Source organism: Salvelinus alpinus, chromosome 4 (genome assembly GCF_045679555.1).
Source record: "Salvelinus alpinus chromosome 4, SLU_Salpinus.1, whole genome shotgun sequence".
Lineage (NCBI taxonomy): Eukaryota > Metazoa > Chordata > Actinopteri > Salmoniformes > Salmonidae > Salvelinus > Salvelinus alpinus.
This window is the reverse complement of record NC_092089.1, coordinates 79,796,016-79,823,892: the sequence shown is the minus strand read 5'-3', so window position 1 is coordinate 79,823,892 and position 27,877 is coordinate 79,796,016. Positions and strand designations below refer to the sequence as shown.

At 42.8% G+C, this 27,877-nt stretch overlaps 1 protein-coding gene across 3 annotated transcripts in view; it reads left to right on the top strand.

The window, feature by feature from the left end:
- diaph2 (diaphanous-related formin 2) overlaps positions 1-27,877 on the top strand; it is a 708,741-nt gene that overhangs the window by 597,632 nt on the left and 83,232 nt on the right. For all 3 annotated transcript variants that reach the window (XM_071399170.1, XM_071399171.1, XM_071399169.1), the window contains one exon: positions 8,961-9,096. In XM_071399170.1, the coding sequence (XP_071255271.1) occupies positions 8,961-9,096 (136 nt within the window). The remainder of the gene's footprint in view (positions 1-8,960; positions 9,097-27,877) is intronic.

The following is a 27,877-nucleotide window of genomic DNA, read 5'->3' as shown; positions in this document are numbered from 1 at the left end:
AAATACAGTCAACCAGCTCTGTGTGTGTAATCCTGACTCGGAGCAGAGAGGAGGATCTCTGTATAAACAAGTTAGCAAAGCCTGGGCAGGTGGATGTTGAGCTAACAGTCTTAGTCGTTAATTGACTGAATAAGACCAATAAAGCCAGACTAATGGGTGTGGGGTTGCAAGAAGGAGCATCATCACATAATCTTAGCGATCAAATTATAATGGCCAGAGTGTGTGTGTGCGTGTCGTTGTGTTTGCGTGACGTTGTGTGTGTTTGTATGTTTGCGTGACCGAGTGTGTGTTTCTGTGTGTGTGTGTCCGTCTTTTCAGGGCCATTGGCTCGATCTCAAAAGCATGCTCATGCCCTGACACTGACAGTATGAAGAGTCATCGTGATGATAATGGTACTGGTAATATGATGCCTCTCCTCCCACTACACTTTGTCTGTTACTGCTGCTTCCTCCTCGACAGCTGCTACAGTAATCCTCTAACACACACACACACTAGGTTTATCCAATATATATTTGCATAGACACTGGCTCTCAGTGATTAAGTCACTGATATTCACACTGCAGGCATTATTCAACCTAAACTGGTCACAGGATTTCAATTTATTCAGGATAACCCTTCAATAAAGAAAAAATATAGTATTGTGTCTTAAAGACTACCAAGTTAGTGTATTTGTACCTCATAAGTTCCTGACACAATTTCATTAGAAGCTGGCACGTACAGCAACAGATGGCTGATAAACACTTAGGCAGCCCAAGGTTCTGTTGTGCTACAGTGATCATGTTTGTCAAATCTACAACATCTATTTGTTTGTGTTTGTGTGTGTGTGTGTGTGTGTGTGTGTGTGTGTGTGTGTGTGTGTGTGTGTGTGTGTGTGTGTGTGTGTGTGTGTGTGTGTGTGTGTGTGTGTGTGTGTGTGTGTGTGTGTGTGTGTGTGTGTGTGTGTGTGTGAAATCAGTGGTGCAACAGAAAGGAGCAATTAAAACAGCTCTGTTCCAATATCCACACTAGCATATACCACTTGGTATGAAGCAATGTATTGAACATGCATTCTATTTACGGACAAGCAAACAGTCTCTGGACTGGGCAAACGCATGTATAGGAGCAGAAGCTGATAGGGGGCAGCAGTAAACAAGTCATGAATTATTGAATTGAAGAAGAACCTGAAAGGGGAATGTCTTCTGGCCCATGCTCAGTGCAGGGGATGTTCAGAAAATGTCTCTGAAATTCTCCATCCAGGTGAGGAGGTCAGAGCGCTCGTAATTCTACATCTCCACAACACAGGGCAGAGAACAGAGAGAAGGCCTCAGTATCACTGCAGCCCTTGTCCCTATTGGGTCCTGGTAAAAGAAAATGTACACACACACCACACACACACACGCGATCCCTCTTGTGCCGGTAGCAGCAGTGCCTATTACCATTTAGGACCATGGAGAGTGACAAAGTGTCGCTGCACAAAGTCAGCCATTTTGGGGATGGATGAGACCATTCTGGTAACTACGGCTGTAGTAATACAGTAGTCACCCCCTAAAAAGGGACTTAGTGGCTATCTACATGAAGCAACTTCTTTATATGCATTTTCTATCAATCAAGTTTATTTTATATAGCCCTTCGTACATCAGCTAATATCTCGAAGTGCTGTACAGACACCCAGCCTAAAACCCCAAACAGCAAGCAATGCAGGTGTAGAAGCACGGTGGCTAGGAAAAACTCCCATGAAAGGCCAAAACCTGGGAAGAAACCTAGAGAGGAACCAGGCTATGAGGGGTGGCCAGTCCTCTTCTGGCTATTCCGGGTGGAGATTATAACAGAACTATGCCAAGATGTTCAAAATGTTCACAAGTGACAAGCATGGTCAAATAATAATCATGAATAATTTTCAGTTGGCTTTTCATAGCCGATCATTAAGAGTTGAAAACAGCAGGTCTGGGACAGGTGGCGGTTCCATAACCGCAGGCAGAACAGTTGAAACTGGAATAGCAGCAAGGCCAGGTGGACTGGGGACAGCAAGGAGTCATCATGCCCGGTAGTCCTGACGTATGGTCCTAGGGCTCAGGTCCTCCGAGAGAGAGAAAGAAAGAGAGAAGGAGAGAATTAGAGAGAGCCAAGATTTTCAATATGTTCATAAATGACAAGCATGGTCAAGTAATAATCAGGAATAAATGTCAGTTGGCTTTTCATAGCCGATCATTAAGAGTTGAAAACAGCAGATCTGGGACAGGTAGGGGTTCCATAACCGCAGGCAGAACAGTTGAAACTGGAATAGCAGCAAGGCCAGGTGGACTGGGGACAGCAAGGAGTCATCATGCCCGGTTTGCCGTGACGTATGGTCCTAGGGCTCAGGTTCTCCGAGAGAGAGAAAGAAAGAGAGAACGAGAGAATTAGAGAGAGCATACTTAAATTCACACAGGACACTGGATAAGACAGGAGAAGTACTCCAGGTATAACCAACTGACCCTAGCCCCCCGACACATAGACTACTGCAGCTTAAATACTCGAGGCTGAGACAGGAGGGGTCAGGAGACACTGTGGCCCCATCCGATGATACCCCCGGACAGGGCCAAACAGGAAGGATATAACCCCACCCACTTTGCCAAAGCACAGCCCCCGCACCACAAGAGGGATACTTTCAACCACCAACTTACAATCCTGAGACAAGGCCGAGTATAGCCCACAAAGATCTCCACCACAGCACAAACCAAGGGGGGGCGCCAACCCAGACAGGAAGATCACGTCAGTAACTCAACCCACTCAAGTGACGCACCCCTCCTAGGGACGGCATGAAAGAGCACCAGTAAGCCAGTGACTCAGCCCCTGTAATAGGGTTAGAGGCAGAGAATCCCAGTGGAGAGAGGGGAACCGGCCAGGCAGAGACAGCAAGGGCGGTTCGTTGCTCCAGAGCCTTTCCGTTCACCTTCACACTCCTGGGCCAGACTACACTCAATCATATGACCTACTGAAGAGATAAGTCTTCAGTAAAGACTTAAAGGTTGAGACCGAGTCTGCGTCTCACACATGGGTAGGCAGACCGTTCCATAAAAATGGAGATCTATAGGAGAAAGCCCTGCCTCCCGCTGTTTGCTTAGAAATTCTAGGGACAATTAGGAGGCCTGCGTCTTGTGACCGTAGCGTACGTATAGGTATGTACGGCAGGACCAACTCGGAAAGACAGGTAGGAGCAAGCCCATGTAATGCTTTATAGGTTAACAGTAAAACCTTGAAATCAGCCCTTGCCTTAACAGGAAGCCAGTGTAGGGAAGCTAGCACTGGAGTAATATGATCAAATTTCTTGGTTCTAGTCAGGATTCTAGCAGCCGTATTTAGCACTAACTGAAGTTTATTTAGTGCTTTATCCGGGTAGCCGGAAAGTAGAGCATTGCAGTAGTCTAACCTAGAAGTAACAAATGCATGGATAAATTTTTCTGCATCATTTTTGATTGATTGATTGATTGATTGATTGATATGCATTTTCTACAGCAAGATGATATCACTTAATGCCTCGTTATCATTATGAGCTAGCTTGCTAATTATCTTTTGGATAGTGAGAATTAAGAATACACAGCAGGTTTATGTGATAGACACTGTAGTTTTTAGTTTTACACTCCCCACTCAGACCACTCCCAGGCAGTCTGAGCAAATTCTTTGCTTAAGCAATTGCTCTCTGTTAAGAAGCTTTCTTTGTTTCTTTTTGACAATTTTAATTGAAAACAATCACAGTAAGGTACTTAATTGATACCTAGAAATTATTTGATATGGAGATAAAAACGGCTGCGATGTTCCAATATTACACAGGGAGTTTTAAGTTAGGGTTTTTTCCTCTCTAACTCTCTCTAAACACAATTACCCTGTCTCTCGCTATCTCTCTCTCTCTCTCCCTCTCTCTCCCTCTCTACCTTGCCCTCTCTATCTCTCTCTATCTCCTCCCCTCTCTCTCCATTCAATTAAATTTTCATTTCAATTTAAGGTCTTTATTGGCATGGGAAACATATGTTAACATTGCCAAAGTAAGTGGAGTAGATAATATACAAAAGTGAAATAAACAATAAAAATGAACAGTAAACATTACACTCATCTACAAATGGTTAAAGTACAAAAGGGAAAATAAATAAGCATAAATATGGGTTGTATTTACAATGGTGTTTGTTTTTCACTGGTTGACATTTTCTTGTGACAACAGGTCACAAATCTTGCTGCTGTGATGGCACACAGTGGTATTTCACCCATTAGATATGGGGGTATATCAAAATTGGGTTTGTTTTCTAATTCTTTGTGGGTCTGTGTAATCTGAGGGAAATATGTGTCTAATATGGTCATACATTGGGCAGGTGGTTAGGAAGTGCAGCTCAGTTTCCACCTTATTTTGTGGGCAGTGCGCACATAGCTTGTCTTCTCTTGAGAGCCAGGTCTGCCTACGGCGGCCTTTCTTAATAGCAAGGCTATGCTCACTGAGTTTGTACATAGTCAAAGCTTTCCTTAAGTTTGGGTCAGTCACAGTGGTCAGGTATTCTGCCACTGTGTACTCTCTGTTCAGGGCCAAATATCATTCTAGTTTGCTCTGTTTTTTTGTTGTTAATTATTTCCAACATGTCAAGTAATTCTCTTTTTGTTTTCTCATGATTTGGTTGGGTCTAATTGTGTTGCTGTCCTGGGGCTCTGTTGGGTGTGTTTGTGTTTGTGAACAGAGCCCCAGGACCAGCTTGCTTAGGGGACTCTTCTTCAGGTTCATCTCTCTGTAGGTGATGGCTTTGTTATGGAAGGTTTGGGAATCGCTTTCTTTTAGGTGATTGTAGAATTTAACGTCTCTTTTCTGGATTTTGATAATTAGCCGGTATCGGCCTAATTCTGCTCTGCATGCATTATTTGGTGTTCTACGTTATACACGGAGGATATTTTTGCAGAATTCTGCATGCAGAGTCTTAATTTGGTGTCTGTCACATTTTGTGAGTTCTTGGTTGGTGAGCGGACCCCAGACCTCACAACCATAAAGGCAATGGGTTCTATAACTGATTCAAGTATTTTTAGCCAGATCCTAATTGGTATGTCAAATTTTATGTTCCCTTTCATGGCATAGAATGCCCTTCTTGCCTTGTCTCTCAGATCGTTCACAAAGTTACCTGTGGCGCTGATCTTTAGGCCAAGTTATGTGTAGTTTTTTGTGTGCTCTAGGGCAACGGTGTCTAGATGGAATGTGTATTTGTGGTCGTGGCAACTGGACCTTTTTTGGAATACCATTATTTTGGTCTTACTGAGATTTGCGGTCAGGGCCCAGGTCTGGCAGAATCTGTGCAGAAGATCTAGGTGCTGCTGTAGACCCTCCTTGGTTGGTGACAGAAGCACCAGATCATCAGCAAACAGACATTTGACTGTTCTAGGAGAGTGAGGCCGAGTGCTGCAGACTTTTCTAGTGCCCTCGCCAATTCGTTGATATATATAGGTTGAAGAGGGATTGGCTTAAGCTGCATCCCTGTCTTACCCCACGGCCCTGTGGGAAGAAATGTGTGTTTTTTGCTAACTTTAACCGCGTACTTGTTTTTTGTGTACACGTGTACGTCGTATGTTTTTCCCCCAACACCACTTTCCATCAATTTGTATAGCAGACCCTCATGCCAAATTGAGTCGAAGGCATTTTTTAAATCAACAAAGCATGAGAAGACTTTGACTTTGTTTTGGTTTGTTTGTTGGTCAATTAGGATGTGCAGGGTGAATACGTGGTCTGTCGTATGATAATTTGGTAAAAAGCCAATTTGACATTTTCTCAGTACATTGTTTTCACTGAGGAAATGTACGGGTCTGCTGTTAATGATAATGCAGAGGATTTTCCCAAGGTTGCTGTTGACGCATATCCCACGGTAGTTATCGGGGTCAAATTTGTCTCCACTTTTGTGGATTGGGGTGATCAGTCCTTGGTTCCAAATATTGGGGAAAATATTTAAAAAATAGTTTTAGTATAGCCAATTTGAATTTATTGTCTGCATATTTGATAATTTCATTGAGGATACCATCAACACCACATGCCTTTTTGGGTTGGAGGGTTTTTATTTTGTCCTTTAGTTCATTCAAGGTAATTAGAGAATCCAGTGGGTTCTGGTAGTCTTTAATAGTTGATTCTAAGATTTGTAATTGATTATGTATATGTTTTTGCTGTTTGTTCTTTGTTGTAGAGTCAAACAGATTGGAGAAGTGGTTTACCCATACATCTCCATTTTAAATAGATAATTCTTTGTGTTGTTGTTTTAGTGTTTTCCAATTTTTCCAGAAGAGGTTAGCGTCAATGAATTCTTTAATTACACTGAGCTGATTTCTGACGTGCTGTTCCTTCTTTTGCGTAGTGTATTTCTGTATAGTTTTAGTGATTCACCATAGTGAAGCCGTAGACTCATGTTTCCTGGGTCTCTATGTTTTTGGTTGGACAGGTTTCTCAATTTCTTTCTTAGATTTTTGCATTCTTCATCAAACCATTTGTTGTTGTTCATTTTCTTTGGTTTTCTATTTGAGATTCTATTTTTAGATTTGATAGGGAAGCTGAGAGGTCAAATATACTGTTAAGATTTTCTACTGCCAAGTTTACACCTTCACTATTACAGTGGAACGTTTTGTCCAGGAAGGTGTCTCACTCTCTGTCACTCTCCCTCTCTCTCTCTCCATTATTCCTTCTTTATGTATCTCTTTATCTTTGCCTTTGTGAGTTTTTCTCCTCCTTCTCTTTCTCCACCCCCCGCCCTCTCTCTCTCTCTCTCTCTCTCTCTCCGTCTCTCTCTTTCTCTGTCTCTCTCACTTTCTCTCTCCGTCTCCATATCAATTCAATTCAATTCAAGGGGCTTTATTGGCATGGGAAACATGTGTTAACATTGAGTGAGGTAGATAATATACAAAAGTTAAATGAACAATAAAAATTAACAGTAAACATTACACATACAGAAGTTTCAAAACAATAAAGACATCACAAATGTCATATTGTATATATACAGTGTTGTAACAATGTACAAATGGTTAAAGTACACAAGGGAAAATAAATAAGCATAGCTCTGCTCTGTCTCATGCTCTAGCTCTGCTCTAGCTCTGCTCATAGCAAGCTCTGTCTCTGTCTCTATGTCTATGTCTCTCTCTCTCTCTCTCTCTCTCTCTCTCTCTCTCTCTCTCTCATTCTTTCTCATTATTTCATATCTCTGTCTCTCACACTTTCTATCTCTATCTATCTATCTATCTATCTATCTATCTATCTATCTCTCTCTCTCTCTCTCTCTCTCTCTCTCTCTCTCTCTCTCTCTCTCTCTCTCTCTCTCTCTCTCTCTCTCTCTCTCTCTCTCTCTCTCTCTCTCTCTGCCTCTCTCTCTCTGCCTCTCTCTCTCTGCCTCTCTCTCTCTCTCTCTCTCTCTCTCTCTCTCTCTCTCTCTCTCTCTCTCTCTCTCTCTCTCTCTCTCTCTCTCTCTCTCTCTCTCTCTCTCTCTCTCTCTCTCTCTCTCTCTCTCTCTATCTCTCTTTCTCTCCGTCTCTCTCTCTCTCTCTCTCTCTCCATTATTCCTTCTCCATATGTATCTCTTTATCTTTGCCTGTGTGTGACTTTTTCTCTTCCTTCTCTTTCTCCACCCCCCCGCCCGCTCTCTCTGTCTCTCTGTCTCTCTGTCTCTCTGTCTCTCTGTCTCTCTGTCTCTGTCTCCCTGTCTCTCTCTCTCTCTATGTCTCTCTCTCTCTCTCTCTCTCTCTCTCTCTCTCTCTCTCTCTCTCTCTCTCTCTCTCTCTCTCTCTCTCTCTCTCTCTCTCTCTCTCTCTCTCTCTCTCTCTCTCTCTCTCTCTCTCTCTCTCTCTCTCTCTCTCTCAATTCAATTCAATTCAATTCAAGGGGCTTTATTGGCATGGGAAACATGTGTTAACATTGCCAAAGCAAGTGAGGTAGATATTATACAAAAGTGAAATAAACAATACAAATTAACAGTAAACATTACACATACAGAAGTTTCAAAACAATAAAGACATTACAAATCTCTCTCTCTCTCTCTCTCTCTCTCTCTCTTTCTCATTCTTTCTCTTCCTCTCCATTATTTCTTCTCTATATGTCTCTCTTTATCTTTGCCTGTGTGTGACTTGTTCTCCTCCTTCTCTCTCTCCACCCCCCGCCCCCTCACTCTCTGTCTCTTCATCATTGTCATCTCACAAGGAGACAGTGACAGTGGGGGCTCTTGTCCTTGGACTTGGGAGCCAAGGCCCCACTTTTGACAGGCATGATGAGCTACTTGTTCCTTCCACACAATCACCGTAATACCTGAGTCTTAGCCGGGGAGGGGATGTTTGTCTGTCAACGCTCATTATATCAGACCACAGAGGAGGACAAGGGACGCAAGAAGGCACTCACACACACTTGCAAGCAGACATGCACAAACACACACTTGCAAATCCACAAATGTCTGAACAGTCACATACATGCATGCACATTTACACATGCACCCAGTCACACACACTCACACACATTCCAGGAAGAGGTATGTCATGCCTGCGCCACATGCCTGGGGTGAGAGAACCTTTGTGGGCTCCAAAGCTCGTGTGGTAGTGTCTTCTTCCTCCCTTTCTCTCCCCTGGTGTCAGAACAGCCCTGTGCAACAGGAGATACCCCCCACTGTGTTCTGTTTCCTCCTCACTCTCCTTCCCTTCCCTGACACCTTGGTGACATTTTCGCCAGTGAAGAAGGCAGAGTGATATCTCTCTCCTTTCTCTTCTCTCTCTCTCCTGCATTGGGAGACTGGTTCACTGCAGTGCCACACTCTGTTCCCCACCATCTTTGTTGTGAAGACTCACAATACACTCCACACTGTGTACATGCAATATGCACTCTTAGGTCATCGACATTAGTCAGGCATACAAACAAGACAATGGAGAAGCAATACGAGTCTCAAGACAAGACACTGTATGTAGTTACCTTCTATAGTAGAACATGTGTCCTCATGCCTGTGTGTCCATTCCCTCTACAGGAAGCAGTGAAGGACAACCACAAGAAGAGGGAGATGGAGGAGAAGATCAAGAGAGCCCGACTGGCCAAGGAGAAAGCGGAGCATGAGAAGCAGGAGCGCCAGCAGAAGAAGAAGCAGCTGATTGACATGAACAAAGGTACGCCACTTCTTCTGTCACTTCTAGAGAGAGAGAGAGAGAGAGAGAGAGAGAGAGAGAGAGAGAGACAGACAGACAGTGAGAGATTGAGAGTGTGTTAGAGAGAGTGTGTGGGGGGAGGGGGCTATGTGTTTATGTGTCTGGGTGTGTGTGTGTGTTTGAGAGAGAGTATATGTGTGTGTGTGCGCAAGTGTGTGTGTGTGTTGAGGGGTGTGTAGCATGTGTGAGGGTTGAAGCATTGAACTGTACCTCACATTGAGTCTAACTGCAGGGGGTGGGAGATGCATCTTTATCACTGAGAAGAAATCACATGCTTCGCATGTGTTTTATCCTGTCTCTATTTAATAGCGAACAACAGTGTGGTATAGCATCCATATTCATATGTTTTGTTCAATATTCATATATGTATTATTGATATCATTGTGATGATGATTGCTAATAATAGTAGTCATAGTTGTAGGCTAATAGTTACAGTACTAATACTACAGTATTAGTCAATGTAGTACAGCACATTATTTTCAAATAGCTACGTAAAAAAAAAAGTATATTTGAACCAAGGTATAAGTAGTACTATTAGTAGTTATAGTCGTCACCCTAGTAGTAGCAGTAGAAATAGTCACAGTTACATGAAAGCCTGGCAGTTCCTGTGCGAATCCCTATTATGTCATTGTGTTCATCACTGTGGTGGCTGTGGGGTGACGAGCAGAGAGCTGGCCGCCTGCCGCCAGTGTCGTGGTGATGTAGGGATCTCAGGTCCACTGGCTTTGTAGAGCAGACAGTTGATAGGACTGGCACACAGAATCACACATACATTCATGAGGAGGCCATTTTTTTCACCACACTAGTCATGCTATTAAAACATTTAACAACCCTGGATGGCTAACGTGGATTTTTATTCAGACTTTTTCAAACATAGAAATGGAAGATAAATGAGAGGATAATCATTTTGAAATGTTTACAACCGTAAAACTTCAAGTGAGACATTTATTGTAGTTACAGGAAGTTTAAGAGAGATTTGTTGGAAGTTATTTCCCCTAACTTCCTGGTTTCGATTTGGACTTGGATTACTTTCTCTCTCCGACTCTGTCCCAGCCGGGTTGTTTATAGCTTATCGTTTTGACCGACTGCCTTTTTATCTTTCTCATAAACAGTGTAATGGTGGTGAAAACGCTATTGATTATTTCAGACGGCACAGTTATTCAGACATGGCAAATAGCAATAGAGATCTCTGTGCCCTATTACTGAATGACATTGAGACAGGCAAAATGTTGTGCCTAGAGGCCTAGGGGGGCTGGGAACCAGTCAGCGTGGTCTTTTTTGTTATTTTCTGACAAACACACTGGGAGTTTTTACAATCCACCAGCTTCAAATGTCACAGCTAGCCGAGGACCTTTCTGTAGCTCTGCTGTGTTCAGCAATGTGACAAGCCGCTCCAAGTCACTCTCCATCACACACTGCTGCTCTAACTCTCTGCCAGATAATTGATGCATGCAACTTTTTCAAGCAGAGAACTCTTTGAAAGCTTCATTTTTAATAATCCAGAATGGCTGTCTTCTGAAGATGCCTGGGAAGCCTATCCCTCTCTCTTTTCGCTCTCTCTCTCTCTACTCTCTCTCTCTCTCGCTCTCGCTCTACTCTCTCTCTCGCTCTCTCTCTCATTCCTGTTCTCTCTGCCTCTGTCTGTTTCTCTCTGTTTCTCTCTTTCTCCCTTCCTCCCAGCTCTGTCCCTCCCCCTCTCTCTTACCCTCTCTTTATGTCTAAGCAGATGGAGGAAAGTAGGTGTGATATTAAATATTTCTGCTGGAGCAGATTTGGATCTCTGTTTCAGTCGGAAGACACCATAATACGTTGGGGGATGAATAAAACATGACAAGGACACGGACTGGTAGCCTGGAGCCTAAGAGATAGCATGGATACTCTGCCATCCCCGTCACCCGACTCCTGGTCTCTCCCGACTTTGTATCTGATCATCCAGAAGTAGGAATTCTGAGCCTTTCAAGTTTCAAGGACGATGATACCTACAAGCTTTATATCATTGGCAGTTGGTGGTTCTGAAATCAATAAGCCAATACGATTTAGTCAAAGTCGACTCGTCCCCCTTAGAAATGTTCTTTCGTCATATTTTATACCCTGACTAGGTAATTTTTGTGAAGTACAAGAAGGGGAATGACAGTTGGATGATTTTTTTACCCTGTCTAAATGGGACTATGAACAGCAAACTCAGCTTGATGGGGGTTAAAGGTTAGGGTTTCTCTGTCTTTTGTCTCTTGTGAGTAGACTCTGCTTCGACTCAGTTTCTCTCTTTAGCTCTCTGTTCAGAACACAGATTAGACAGATTATTTTTCCATTGTATTCTTCATAATTGTTTCTACCCTGCTGGCTAGTATCAGCCTTCCTCTCCTACAGATGACAGCCTTGGGTGTGAGAGGCTCCTCGGCTAGCCTTGCTATCCACACTCATCACCAGCAGGCCTCATTGACGGCACTGTTGAAAAATTCTATGTGTACTTCAACAGTTTGCTGGAGTTAGTGAGTTGGATGCCTTACATCCATATTTTATGGCCCGGCATCAAACATGTTTTAATAAAAAGTTGGGGAAGATAAGGCAGTGTATGGTTTCTGAGGCAGATAATATTTTATTCTTCTAAACCATTTATCAATCATATCCAACCATTTTCAGCATTAATGTTGCATGGGTGGGCCGGTTATGGAGCTAGAATAGATCTCTACGTTTGATATAACACATTTTCTTGGACATGTATTTAATTCCAAATAATACTTTGTGATAATACATTTACACTTTCAACACCTTTATTGCAGGCAAATATCTTCTCACAGCCAGCTGGCACGAACATATGGCCATTCTTTTCCTGGAATGACATACATGTAAATTAAGCTTTTCAATATATATTTTCTATGGATTTATGCATTCATTCATTCCAAAATTTGATGGATCATACCATGGTGTTTAATGTAATTTCTAGGGGCTATTTTGGTAAAGAGATAGATTTAAGTCATTTTGCAAATTAAGAACTAATCTTCTTCACATGCAAATGATTAACAATGAAATGCATATTTAATGACAATTTAATACATTTAGCTTTAAGAGGATGGTGGTGGTGGTAGGGTGGGGGGAGAGGCTGATCGACAAATGCTTTTAGGAAATGGGACACGAGTGAAACTTGAGAATATGCCCTTTTGTGAGTTCAGTCAGCGAGTACTTCCTGGAACGCCCGTGATTGATGCGCGAGACAAGGGTCGGGCTAAATCTGTTTTCGTTGTGAAGTATTAGAAATACTAATATGGGAAATTGCTTATGAAATCATTACGTGCTTCTCTCCATTTGTTTTAATTTGCCCTAAGTGGATTCCCATATTCTCTTGGACTAACCAGATGTTCACCATTCAACCCAAATTGCTTTACCCCGGCTGCAAGTGAACGGGTGAGCCAACGCTGCTGTAAAATAGAGCCTAGATCTGCCGTAATCCTTCTGTCTCTAATAGGAAAAGATGTTTCATCCCAGCAGGGTATTTATTAGGCCGGCAGATATGAAACAATGTCACAGAGAGTGTTCAGACACAGCCTGTAGAGCGAGGGGGAGGGAGAAAGAGAGAGAGGGGGGCAGGAAGAGAGAAGGGTGGAGGGAGAGAGGAAGGGAGGGAGAGGGAGGAAAGGAGGGAGGGGGAGAAAGAAATAGAGAGGAGCGAGAGAGAGAGGGGGGGGGGGTTGGCCACAGAAATGACTGGACATTCTAATGGGGAAAACACACAGGTCTGTTGAAGTTAAAACACACTTTATTTAGAAGTTGAATATCATTGATATTTTAACCATCAGAGGGAGTAGGGGAGTGGAGAAGTGGGCATTGGTGACACACGTGCCTGGCTGGCATCAGACAGGGTCAGTATTGGAACAATTCAACAAGTTAAAAAGTCATTTGAACATGTTTCGTAATAACAAAGCAGATATCTGCTAGTAAATACAAAGCCTAGTCAGATGAATTTACATTTCACATGAATCACAACACACTTTATTTAAAAAGGATTAAAAGAATGACCACCGTAATTTGATATGTTCATTCTCCTGTTTGGTTAGCTTACATTATATAGTATTATGACATACAGCACCTTCAGAAAATATTCATACCCCTTGACTTATTTCACATTTGTTGTCTTACAGCCTGAATTGAAATGGATTACGTTACATTTTTTCTCACCCGTCTACACACAATACCTCATAATGACAGTGTTTAAAAAAAAATGTTTGTACATTTATTGAAAATTAAATACAGAAATATCTAATTTACATACAGTACCAGTTCAAAGTTTGGACACTCCATCTCATTCAAGGGTTTTTCTTTATTTTTTACAATTTTCTGCATTGTAGAATAATAGTGAAGACATCACAATTAAGGCAGCCCCCCGCACCTCTCTGATTCAGAGGGGTTGGGTTAAATGCGGAAGACACATTTTAGTTGAATACATTCAGTTGGACAACTGACTAGGTATCCCTCTTTGCCTTTCCTTTCCTCCTCCATGCTTCATGGTGGGAACTACACACGCAGATATAATCCGTTCACCTAATATGCGTCTCACAAAGGTACGGTGGTTGGAACCAAAAATCAAAAATTTGGACTCATCAGACCAAAGGACAGATTTCCACCGGTCTAATGTCCATTGCTCGTGTTTCTTAGCCCATCAAGTCTCTTCTTTTTATTGGTGTCCTTTTCTAGTGGTTTCTTTGCAGCAATTCAACCACGATTCACACAGTCTCCTCTGAACAGTTGATGTTGAGATGTGTCTGTTACTTGAACTCTGTGAAGCATTTATTTGGGCTGCAATCTGAGGTGCAGTTAATTGCTGATTTCTGAGGCTGGTAACTCTAATGAACTTATTCTCTGGAACAGAGGTAACTCTGGGTCTTCCTTTCCTGTGGCGGTCCTCATGAGATCCAGTTTCATCATAGCACTTGATGGTTTTTGCGACTGCACTTGAAGGAACTTTCAAAGTTCTTGAAATGTTCAGCATTGACTGACCTTCATGTCTTAAAGTAATGATGGACTGTCGTTTCTCTTTGCTTATTTGAGCTGTTCTTGCCATAATATAGACTTAGCCCTATTTGGTAAAATACCATCTTCTGTATACCACCCCTACCTTCCATATGTGTTATTTCATAGTGTTGATATCTTCAGTATTATTCTGCAATGTAGAAAATAGTAAAAATAAAGAAAAACCCTGGAATGACTAGGTGTGTCCAAACTTTTGACTGGTACTGTCAGTATTCACACCCCTGAGTCAATGCATGTTAGAATCACCTTGGGCAGTTATTACTAAAACTGTGAATCTTTCTGGGTAAGCCTCTGAGAGCTTTGCACGCCTGAATTGTGCAATATTAATTCTTCAAGCTCTGTCAAGTTGGTTGTTGATCATTGCTAGACAGCCATTTTCAAGTATTGCCAGAGATTTTCAAGACACTTTAAGTTCAAACTGTAACTAGGCCAGGAATATTCAATGTCGTCTTGGTAAGCAACTCTAGTGTATATTTGTCCTTGTGTTTTAGGTTATTGGCCTGCCTAAAGGTGAATTTGTTTCCCAGTGTCTGTTGGAAAGCTTGAACTACGCTTGAAAATATGAAGAGTGGTACTCAGTGATATGTTGTGTTGGATTTGCCCCTAACATAGCATTTTCTTTTCAGGACATAAAGTACATTTCTTTGCCATTTTTTTTTGCAGTTTTACTTTAGTGCCTTATTGCAAACAGGATGCATGTTTTCGAATATTTTTCTGCACAGGTTTCCTTCTTTTCATTCTGTCATTTAGGTGAGTATTGTGGCGTAACTACAATGTTGTTGATCCATCCTTAGTTTTCTCCTATCACAGCGATTAAACTCTGGAACTGTTTTAAAGTCACCATTGGCCTCATGGGGAAATCCCTGAGCGGTTTCCTTTCTCTCGCAACTGAGTTAGGAAGGACGGATGTATCTTTGCAGTGACTCGGTGTATTGATACACCATCCAAAATGTCATTAATAACTTCACCATGCTCAAAAGGATTTTCATTGTCTGTTTAAAAAATATATATATATTTATTATCTACCAATAGGTGCCCTTCTTTGAGAGGTATTTGTGGTTGAATACTTATTGACTCAAGACATTTCAGGTTTTCATTTGTTAGTAATTTGTAAAAAAATTCTAAAAACATAATTCCACTTTGACATTATAGGGTATTGTGTGTAGGCTAGTGAAACAAAATCTCAATTTAATCCATTTTAAATTCAGGCTTTAACATAACAAAATGTGGAAAAAGTCAAGGGGTGTGAATTCTTTCTGAAGGCACTGTACATGTAATATGCACTGAGAAAGGGAATAGAAAACTCTATTGTTGGTTAAATAGATAAACATTTTAAAGACATATGAAGTGAATTATGGAACCTAAGACATACAGTGGCTTGCGAAAGTATTCACCCCCTTGGCAATTTTCCTATTTTGTTTCCTTACAACGTGGAATTAAAATAGATATTTTAGGGGTTTGTATCATTTGATTTACACAACATGCCTACCACTTTGAAGATGCAAAATATTTTTTATTGTGAAACAAACAAGAAATAAGACAGAAAAACACAAAACTTGAGCGTGCATAACTATTCACCCCCCCCCCCCCCCGAAGTCAATAGTTCGTAGAGCCACCTTTTGCAGCAATTACAGCTGCAAGTCTCTTGGGGTATGTCTCTATAAGCTTGGCATATCTAGCCACTGCGGTTTTGACCATTCTTCAAGGCAAAACTGCTCCAGCTCCTTTAAGTTGGATGGGTTCCGCTGGTGTACAGAAATCTTTAAGGCATACCACAGATCCTCAATTAGATTGAAGTCTGGGCTTTGACTAGGCCATTCCAAGACATTTAAATGTTTCCCCTTAAACCACTCGAGTGTTGCTTTAGCAGTATGCTTAGGGTCATTGTCCTGCTGGAAGGTGAACCTCCATCCCAGTCTCAAATCTCTGGAAGACTGACACAGGTTTCCCTCAAGAATTTCCCTGTATTTAGCGCCATCCATCATTCCTTCAATTCTGACCAATTTCCCAGTCCTTGCCGATGAAAAACATCCCCACAGCATGATGCTGCCGCCACAATGCTTCACTGTGGGGATGGTGTATTCTCAGGGTGATGAGAGGTGTTGGGTTTGCGCCAGACATAGCGTTTTCCTTGATGGCCAAAAAGCTAAATTTTAGTCTCATCTGACCAGAGTACCTTCCATATGTTTGGGGTGTCTCCCACATGCCTTTTGGCGAACACCAAACGTGTTTGCTTATTTTTTTCTTAAGCAATGTCTTTTTTCTGGCCACTCTTTCGTAAAGCCCAGCTCTGTGGAGTCTACGGCTTAAAGTGGTCCTATGGACAGATTCTCCAATCTCCGCTGTGGAGCTTTGCAGCTCCTTCAGGGTTATCTTTGGTCTCTTTGTTGCCTCTCTGATCAATGCCCTCCTTGCCTGGTCTGTGAGTTTTGGTGGGCGGCCCTCTCTTGGCAGGTTTGTTGTGGTGCCATATTCTTTCCATTTTTTTATAATGTATTTAATGGTGCTCCGTGGGATGTTCAAAGTTTCAGATAATTTTTTATGACCCAACCCTGATCTGTACTTTTCCACAACTTTGTCCCTGGCCTGTTTGGAGAGCTCCTTGGTCTTAATGGTGTCGCTTGCTTGGTGGTGCCTCTTGCTTAGTGGTGTTGCAGACTCTGCAGTCTTTCAGAACAGGTGTATATATACTGAGTGTATCATGTGACACTTAGATTGCACACAGGTGGACTTTATTTAACTTATGTGACTTCTGAAGGTAATTAGTTGCACCATATCTTATTTAAGGGCTTCATAGCAAAGGGGGTGAATACACATGCACATACCACTTTTCTTCTTTTTTTTTTTTTTTTTTTTTTTTTTTTGAAACAAGTAATATTTTTCATTTCACTTCACCAATTTTGACTATTATGTCCATTACATGAAATCCAAATAAAAATCAATTTAAATTACAGGTTGTAATGCAACAAAATAGAAAAAACGCCAAGGGGGATGAATACTTTTGCAAGGCACTGTATTCTGGACTGAAAATATTTTTGGTTACAACTTGCTACAATAACAATGGCTGTATGTTGTGTCATGTATTACAATGACCCACTTATGCCTAGCTACCTAGCTGCCTAGCTACTTAACTACCTAGCTACCTAACTGTCTAGCTGCTTGGCTACCTAGCACACAGTATTTGCTCAGCAGTTTTTGTTGTTGTGTGATCATACTTAATTTAAAAATGTATATTTATATAGCTCTACAGGGAATTAGGAGGACGAAAACAAACCACAGTTTTCAACCAAAACCAATCGTTCGCAAACTATTCCAGCCATTTATAAAATACACAGATAGTTGGAGGCTCACAGATTATTTTTTACTAATTCACTTTTACCTGCAAGTGATCATTCTTCACAGTGCAAATTAAAATCCACTCATCCAGTCCAATCCATTTTTGAAACAGCTTGCAGGCACTGGCAGAATTCAGTTTCATTCAGTTCTCTTCTCTGGGGAAATGTCATCAACAATTGAGAGGGAGGCTTTGGCTTTTGGCTGAGGTGGTTTAGGCTATTCACTGATATCAATGTTTACTGTGTACCAGCTCAAGTGATGTTGAATTGAACCTTTCTCTTGTTCAATTCAGAGTTCAAAATAAGATGAACAACTGCTTGCCTTGACATAACAGCACACCATTTCCTTGAAATGATTCTGGGTTTATTAGTAAAAGCAAGGTAGCAATCTTCCTAATCTCTCTAAGTGGCGTGGACACCGTGTTTACATATAGTCAGGAACTAAGTAAGTCGGGATGTTTTGAGACTTTTCACCGGTTGTATAATGAGACGATTGTGTCATTTGCTTTTCATTTGTTATTTTATTATTAAAAGGCACTGTTCAAGATTGACTGAGTGCAACCATTTCAAAAGCATCACTTTTGCTGATGATAGCCCATCTAGTAAGCATGCTCAGTTCACTGGGCCTATTAGATTAAGGAAGAGGATGCCTCCGTGGCTCTGTAGAGAGAGAACAACTGTGAATGTTGACAACGATGGACACTAACGTCTATTCATGCATTCTCCCTGTCTGCTTTTCAGCTTGAAGAGACTACATGTCTCCAAGAAAAATATGTGGGTGTCTTGCTTTTCACATAAAGTATACGTTACAGCAAAAAGGTACAATAGACCACCGGTATTACAATAGACCACCGGTATTACAATAGACCGGTTATGGAAAAATCAGCAAAGAACCACCAGTGGCTTTGATATACATTTGTATACATTTATATTCTACTTATGCTGATTATCCACATGTTACTATACAGTAGCATACCTCATCCACGTCGTTCTCAATCTCTCTACCTAGCTAACAGGTTCAGGCTTGTGTCGTCTTGAATGCTGATTGTGCATATGTGCCAATCTCCATTAGCAACGCGTGCCATGCTCGGGGGAGCCGGAGATGTTTTTGCCGTTGCCAGGGCCGACAGTAACACGAGAGTGACAGAGCGGTGTGAGTGGGAAGTGGATTGATGGTGGTGTGTGACAGTGACAGCTAGCACGCGTTAGGGCTAGAGAGAGCATACCTGTATGTTAATTCGATGTGTTCATCCTCCTGTTTGGTTTGTATGTTAGCTTATATAGTATTATGACATACATATAATATGCACTGAGAATGAGAATAGATAACTTTATTGTTGGTTAAAGAGATAAACAGTACATAATTTTGAAGACATTTGAGGTGAATTATGGAACCTAAAGACATAGTCTCAGCTGAAAAGCTTTCTGGTTGCAACTTGCTACCTTAACAATGGCTGTACGTTGTGTCCTGTATGACATTGACCCACTACATCAACGGGACTACAGTGGAGAAGGTGGAAAGCTTAAAGTTCCTCGGCGTACACATCACTGACATTCTGAAATGGTCCACCCACACAGAAAATGTGGTGAAGAAGGCACAACAGTGCCTCTTCAACCTCAGGTGGCTGAAGAAATGTGGCTTGGCCCCTAAAACACTCACAAACTTTTACAGATGCACAATTGAGAGCATCCTGTTGGGCTGTACCACAGCCTGTACGGCAACTGCACCACCCGCAACCGCAGGGCTCTCTAGAGGGTGGTGCGGTCTGCCCAACGCATCACCGGGGGCAAACTACCTGCCCTCCAGGACACCTCCAGCATCCGATGTCACAGGAAAGCCAAAAAGATCATCAAGAACAACAACCACCCGAGCCAGGTCCAGTTCACCCTGCTATCATCCAGAAGGCAAGGTCAGTACAGGTGGATCAAAGCTGGGACCGAGAGACTGTAAAACAGCTTTTATCTTAAGGCCATCAGAATGTTAAATAGCCATCACTAGCTGGCTTCTACCCTGTTACGCAACCCTGCACCTTAGAGGCTACTGCCCCATATACATAGACTTGGAATCACTGGCCACTTTAATAATGGAACACTAGTCACTCTAGTAATGTTTAATATTGTTTACATACTGCTTTACTCATCTCATATGTATATACTGTATTCTGTATGTTTTGTCAATGCCACTCCGATATTGCTCAATCTAATATTTATATATTTCTTAATTCCATTATTTTACTTTTAGATTTGTGCTAATTGTTGTGAATTGTTAGATACTACTGCATTGTTGGAGCTAGGAACACAAGCATTTCGCTACACACGCAATAACATCTGCTAAATATGTGTATGTGACCAATAAAATTGTATTTTATTTTATTTTATTTATGCCTAGCTGCCTAGCTACTTAGCTGCCTAGGTACCTAGCTTCCTAGCTACCTAGCTATTTAGCTGCCTAGCGCACAGTATTTGCTCAGCTGTTTCCTTGTTGTGTGATCATACTTGTATTTTTTATTAAATATTTGTGTTGCTATATGGGGAATTAGGGCGACGAAAACAAATAACAATTTTTCAAACAAAACCATTAGTTACCGAACTATTCCAGCCATTTATAAAATACTCTGATAGTTGGAGGCTCACAGATGCTTTTTTCCTAATTCACTTTTACCTGCAAGTGATCATTCTTCACAGTGCAAATTAAAATCCACTCATCCAGTCCAATCCATTTTTACAACAGCTTGCAGGCACTGGCAGAATTCAGTTTCATACAATTCTCTGCTCTGGGGGAATTTCATCAACAATTGAGAGGGAGGCTTTGGCTTTTGGCTGAGGTGGTTTAGGCTATTCACTGATATCAATGTTTACTGTGTACCAGCTCAAGTGATGTTGAATCGAACCTCTTTCTTGGTCAATTCAGAGTTCAAAATAAGATGAGCAACTGCTCGCCTTGACATAACAGCACACCATTTCCTTAAAAAAAGGACGATCCCAGGAAGATCATTGAGAGATAATAGACTGATCTTAGACATCCTGTATAGCTTTATATTATATTTTTAGGGGAAGGACAAAGTATAGCAGCTGGGATATTAGACCTGGTGGAAAACTATGTTATCGGCTGAGACTGAGGCTATGTTGCAATGTCAACACTAGCATAGTGCTTATAGTTCCAAGACATTGCTTCATACTAATTTGTACGTTGGTGTGAATATTGGAAGAGATTTTTAGAGTATCCAGACTGATGAACAGGGACAAACGGCAATATGATTAGGATCATTGTTTTCCATAGGGGGAGCGCTATTATACATCTACATTAGAATTATTATTGTATACATTTTTTGCAGTGGCGCACCGCTGCTACTAAGTGCATATAGGGGAAACACTGATGATATATGGCATCCAGCTCCGAGATTCCCGCTCCTGCATATTTAATCCATGAACTGTCTTTTAATTTAGAGATTATCATGACACTGATGTGTGTGCGTCTCCTTCTGTGAGTGTCTCTCTCTGTATGTGTGTGTGAATACATCTGTTTGTGTGTGTGTGTGTGTTTGCGCTAACAGTTAGTCAGTGTGTGTATGTGTGTGTCTCTGACTGTATGTGTGTGTGTATGTTGTTCCTCATTGGGGTTGTGTGAAGAAAGGACCCTACCACATCTGCATACGATGGCCGCTGCTTCCCTGTCACTTCTGCCTGTGTTATTAACGCCGGCTGTCAGCAAGGCAGCATCCTCTTTAAATAACACTACATTACATTCCAAAGCCGCAGGGATTCGGGGGACAGGCGCGGGTAGGGAGCAAGCCATTTCTCATGCACGTGACGGATGGCGTTGACTGCATCCCATATGGCTCTGGTCAAAGTAGTGCACTATATAGGGAGTAGGAGTCCATTTGGGAAGTAGCCATTGTGAATTTGTGATTTTGTAATTACCTTGAAAGGCATCAACAAGGGCATTGAGCTTCATCGGGTTTATCTGCTGTAGCCTATCAACTTAATAAATAACGCCATATTAGATTGCGTTCGTATCATCTTGGAGGATCTGACTGTGCCCTAAGGCGGTGATTGGCTGTGTGTGTGAATGTGACTGTCTGTGACTGTCTCTGCTTCCCAAATAACACGCTATTACCTATATAGGGGAAAGGGTTCCATTGGGGCGCACACTGTCTGTGTCTGGGCCCCTAGAAACTCGACGGGGTGGAAAGAGAGTTGGCTGGCTTGTCGTACATAAACAATTGTCATGCAAGGATTTACTCCATCTGATTTAGTGTGAAATGTATTTCTGTCAGCCAAGGCGACACAATAAGCCACTACCTTATCAATGTTCTACCAGACTTACACGCCACACATTGTTTTCAATGCATTTCTATCAAAATCCTGTTTGACACAATGTGCCATCCAGATTGTGAAGAACCCAGAAACCCTTTGATTATGCGACGATAATTATTTCATTGCCAGTTAATATTACCCCAGGGAACTATCTCCTCTTCTCCCCCTCTGAGTTTTTTGTCTGAGTCTGCTGTATCAATTTTTTTAAATTTTAAATAAGAAACGTTTGGTCTGTGTGTGGAGAGAGAGGCCTAATTAGTAGTAGTACTTATAGCGTCTAATCATTTTCAATCTGTCTGACTTAATTTGGTCTGGTTTTCTCTCAGGTCAGAAAAACGGTTCTGAATGAGAGGATACAGTACAGAGAATGCCCCCCCCCCCCCTGTCGGTATGTCTATTATCCCTCATTGGTGACATATCCACTCCAATCCTCCTTCGTCGCGTAACATATGACGCCGGAAGAAAGAAGAAAAACAGAAACGCAACACAGTTAAATCTCATTAAATCATTACATTTCCTCATGCAGTCATGGCTGGTCCGTCTCCCTGATCAATTCAAGACACTTCACGATCTGGACCTCAGAGTCACTTTACAGTCAATCAGACATAATTATGCTTACTACAAAGCCCATCCAAATTGCATTGTCAAATCCATTTACCCGCCACCAAAGTAGCTGACTACAAGAACGGGATTGGAGTCAGAGAAGATGGTATCTCACCGGAACGAAATGGAAGGCAAGGGATGATAAGTGTGCCACTCAGAGAGAGAATGATGACAGGGAGATGTGTTCTGGATGGATGGCAGACAGCTATGGAAGTTGTACAGAGTTAACTCAACTCTCCCCCTGCCTCGCAAACTTGCCTATACTATTGGACCTCTTCGTGCTGCTCACGTTGCCGTCGTCTACCATGAGCTAGTGGATGCAGGGGCTATAATAAGGCAATAAGGCCAGAGGGGGTGTGGTATATGGCCAATATACCACGGCTAAGGGCTGTTCTTTTGCACGGCGCAATGATGAGTGCATGGATACAGCCCTGAGCCGTAGTATATCGGCCATATATCACAAACCTCTGAGGTGCCTTATTGCTATTATAAACTGGTTACCATAATTATAAACTGGTAACTAGAGCAGTAAAAATAAATGTTTTGTCATACCTGTGGTCTACGGTCTGATATACCATAGCAGTCAGCCAATCAGCATTCAGGGCTCAAACCACCCAGTTTATAATGATATATATATATATATATATATATGATCATACAGCAGACACTTTTATCCAAATCGGCTTACTCAACAAACTGTCGACATTGACAGAGTCACATTTTCAGTTAGTTGCCTATGTGGCAATTGAACGCACAACCCTGGTTTAGCCAGGACAGTACTCTAACCCACTGATCCATTGGAACTAGTCAACTACATGCTTGGCTGTGTTCATTAGGCACCACACAGTAGAAAACAGACTGAAACAGGTAGGCACTAGCCGGCCTTGCCCAATATAAGAAATTGTTCTTTTTTTTCTCCATTGCAAATCGATCTATAACATTTTCCGTAGTGTGCCCTAATAAATATGAGCCCTTGTAAAGAAGGTTGGAGGCTGTAGTAGTAGAAGTAGTAGTAGTGCCTATCTATCCCCTTCGTTACATGTAGCTTTACTGGTTCTCTCCTACCCCAGCCTCACATGTGGCCTCGCTGCTGCTACAGCCCACCGATCCAGATGGAAGGGGGTTTATTTCAGTTTTTGTTTGTTCACTTATTCATGCATCCAGCTATTCGGGGCATCACTGGGGCTTTCGTCTCCATGCCACAAATGCAAATCACCGCGGTGGCTAATCCACTTTCATCTCCTTCCCTGCCGACATCCCTCTCTCATTCTTTCTCATCCCTCTCTCTCTCTGGTTCTGTGATAAGGGGCCATCTTGTGTTAAAGCCAGTGGAGACCTCACTAGGACCCTCCTCCTCTTCCTCCTTTTGCCTCCACCCCTCCCTGGTCTTTGTCCTGACCCACTCCACCCTCCCTGGGCGCCCGACCCCCTGGCGCCATCCTGAGGCTTGTCAGCCTTGCACTCCTATTCGCATCGGACCAGGGAGGGATGTGGGAGCATCCCTAATTCGATTACGAAGGACATGAGTAGGTTTGCACATCAAGCTGTTCCAGTAAGACAGTTGAGAAGGATCTGCTGGAGGATCCATCTCCCTCATTAGACAGAAGAGACCTCCCACCACACCTCCACTCAAGAGGGTCCTGTATTTTCTGCTCAAATATAGCACAAAAAGACACGGAACAGAAAGCTTCACTCTGTCAAAAAAACAAACATCTTACACCAGGACACTTCACTTGACTAATCCATGAAAATAAATAGAAAAAGCAGCATTCAGATGTCTGCAATTATGTTATTTTACGGACAAACAAACCTTTCAGCTTACGATTCAGAGCGACTTTGCTCAGTTTGGCCCTATAGTGTGAATCAGTCATCTGTGTATGTGTGCGTGGGAAGTTTTTCTCTGTGTCAAGCTTGGCTAGGAGAGAGGAGAGAGGGGAGCAGCTAACAGGTGTGGTGTGTGTCTGTCCTCTGGGTACCTATGTTCTCCCTGCCCTCTGTGGTAGTAATGTCATCGCTGGCTGGCTGAGTGTCTGGCTGACTGGCTACTATCTTGCTGACTGTCTGGTTGACTGTCTGGCTGGCTGGTGCCTTAGGAGCCACAGGAACTGGGGGAAGGAGAGACAGCTCAGTCAAACCTATTCCTCCTTCATGAGAGAGTGAGAAAGAGAAAGCGAGAGTAGAGACAAGAGAAGAGAGAGGGACACAGAGAGAGAAAGAAAGAGAGAGAGAGGTGCCGCCTATACACCTGGCCAAAGAGCACGCTCCCCTCCCTCCACCAAGAGGCTTTGTTCACGGTTAATGCACCAGGTTAATTACGCAGTTGACTGTGCAGCCCAACGGTTGGGCTAAAATGTGTTCAAAAACTATTCTGGGGAACAAAAGAAAGGTCGTTTTCATTTTCCATTATTCTACTTCTTGTTTTCCATCGAGAGAGAGAGAAAGAAAGAGAGAGAAAGAGAATTTCAAGGGAGAGACGGAATAGGGGAGAGAGAAAGAGAGAGATGGACAGAGAGAGAGAGAGAGAGAGAGAGAGAGAGAGAGAGAGAGAGAGAGAATGAGAGAGATGGACAGAGTGAGAGAGAAAGAGAGAGATGGACAGAGAGACAGAGTGAGAGAGAAAGAGAGAGATGGACAGAGAAAGAGGGAGGGGGAGAATGGCAAGGTAGCGAGGGAGAGCAGTCTCCAGTAGGACCAGCAGCGCTCTCCCTTCAGAGTGGTCTCATCAAGCACAGGGCTGCAAGCTCTTTTTGCAGCTCATTACAGTGCAAATGAGAGTAAGAGATCAGTCACTGAGAAGGCTGGAGCAGGGGAGACTGGAGAGGGCAGCAAAACACACACACACACACACACAGAATACAGAGACGCACGCACAGACACACAAACACATACACACACACAGACATATAATACACACACAGGCGAGTCATAAACAGAGAGACAGACAGACACACAGGCAAATCATAAACACACACAGGTGAATCATAAACACACACACACAGAGATAGACACACACAGGTGATACAAAAACACACATACACACAAGACAAGTATTCCCCATACCCACCGATGGATTTACACACTATCAGGTTAGCTAGGAGATTCACTTGTGTTCAAAGGAGAAAGGACTTGTTGGCTAACATGATGCCGTTGCTGCTAATGATGACATAAACACTATCTTATTATCCATGTAATTATTTCATATTATTTTATGACATATAGTATGTAAATATATATATATATATAATTATTATTATTGTTACATACTGAATTAGCGTTAGTGATGTTTGCCACTGCAATGGCTACCAATATAAATTGTGTTATCTATTGAAGAATTTGAATCCTATGGCCGTTGGTCAAAAGTAGTGCACTAAATAAGGAATAGGGTGCCTTTTGGGACCCTATTTTTATTATGTACCACTACTCAGACCAGACAGAAACTCTCTGCTTAAATTCTGCTCGTTTTCCTCAGTTTTGGTCCCTTTCCTCCAGAGCTGTCGGCGGCTGTATGCGAGCCATCAGAAATGTAGTTCTCCATCGATCCCTCTGTATTTTTTCCCCCCAACATGGAGGGAGATGACAGATAGCAAATTGAATTTATGAACAGCTTGTGTTGACACTGCTGCATAATGATAAGAATGCCATCCCTTTGGTGTTTAAGGAGGAGTGCATGGTGCCGTATACAGATTGAAACCAGACTGCCTCCGTTTTCCTTGGGAAGATGGGAGGTAGACGGAGGGTGCTATTTGAGATTCAGACGAAGTTAACAGACATGTATCTGTTTGTACATGACAGATCTGCTTTTTATTTTCATCTTGCATCCACATGCAAATACTTGTTTTTTGATGAACTTGAAGATGCGTATTGGTATTTGTATTTGATGGAAGTAAACTGACAGTGGATTAAGTGGCAAAGAGCTATTCTGTGGAGGTTTGTGTGATGTGTTAGGTATTAGAGGAGTCTGGCTGGCTGTCTAGTTTCTCCTCTAGCTAAATTGGCCGAGAGCAGGCACGGCCATAGGTCACACTGCATGGCTGACACCATTCTGTGCTGGAGCACACACACACACACACACACACACACACACACACACACACACACACACACACACACACACACACACACACACACACACACACCACGCACCACGCACATATGTACACATGCACACCATGCAGGCACACACACCCCACATTGGCACAAAGACACACTATCCTAACCCAGACACACACACACACACAGTTGTTTGAATTTCATTTTCCACTGTGGAGGCAATAGAACACCCTCTCTCTCTACACAGGCAGCGTTTTAACAACCACCTTACATCACTGCTATGGGAGACACTCCCCTGGACATAGAATACACAATGCATCAGCATTAGACCTGGGGCCTGTCACGTCTCCTGGCCCTCCTCTGTCTCCAGCTGAATGGCTTTGGGCGGGGGGAAATCACCAAAGCACAGAGGCTATGTCCCAAATGGCACCCTATTGCCTATATCTCTTTAGGCCCTTGTCAAAAGTAGTGCATTATATAGGGAATAGGGTGCCATTTGGGACACAGCCTGAGTCGCTTCAGCGGCTAATACAGGCAGGGATGAAAGCCTCCACTGATGGCCATTGAAATATCTTCTTTCTGTGGCTAACGCAGGGGAGCTAAGTGCTCTTTACCAAGATTTAGTGTGGAGCCGGTCAATACCGGGCTGCTCTATCATTGTTCCGTCGATGACACCGGGACCTGCCTTTGGAAAACCTTCCAACCGCCAAACGGCTTAGTACGTACATGGCACCGCTATGTTACCACAGGAGCGGAAAGAGGAGAGTAGATGGTAGACAAGAGGGAAGAGGAGAGGAGATGAGAGGTGAGAGGAGAGGAGATGGTAGACGAGAGGGAAGAGGAGAGTAGATGGTAGACAAGAGGGAAGAGGAGAGGAGATGAGAGGTGAGAGGAGAGGAGATGGTAGACGAGAGGGAAGAGGAGAGAAGATGGTTGAGGGGAGAGGGAAGGGGAGAGGAGATGATAGACGAGAGGGAAGAGGAGAGGGAAGGGGAGAGGAGAGGAGATGGTAGACGAGAGGGAAGAGGAGAGAAGATGGTTGAGGGGAGAGGAGAGGGAAGGGGAGAAGGGATGGTAGAATAGAAGGAAGGGGAGAGAGAAGAGAAGAGGAGATGGTAGAAGAGAGGGAAGGGGAGAGAGGAGAGGAGATGGTAGAAGAGAGGGAAGAGGGGAGAGGAGATGATAGACGAGAGGGAAGGGGAGAGGAGAGGAGATGGTAGACGAGAGGGAAGAGGAGAGAAGATGGTTGAGGGGAGAGGAGAGGGAAGGGGAGAAGGGATGGTAGAATAGAAGGAAGGGGAGAGAGAAGAGAAGAGGAGATGGTAGAAGAGAGGGAAGGGGAGAGAGGAGAGGAGATGGTAGAAGAGAGGGAAGAGGGGAGAGGAGATGGAAGGGGAGAGGAGATGGTAGAA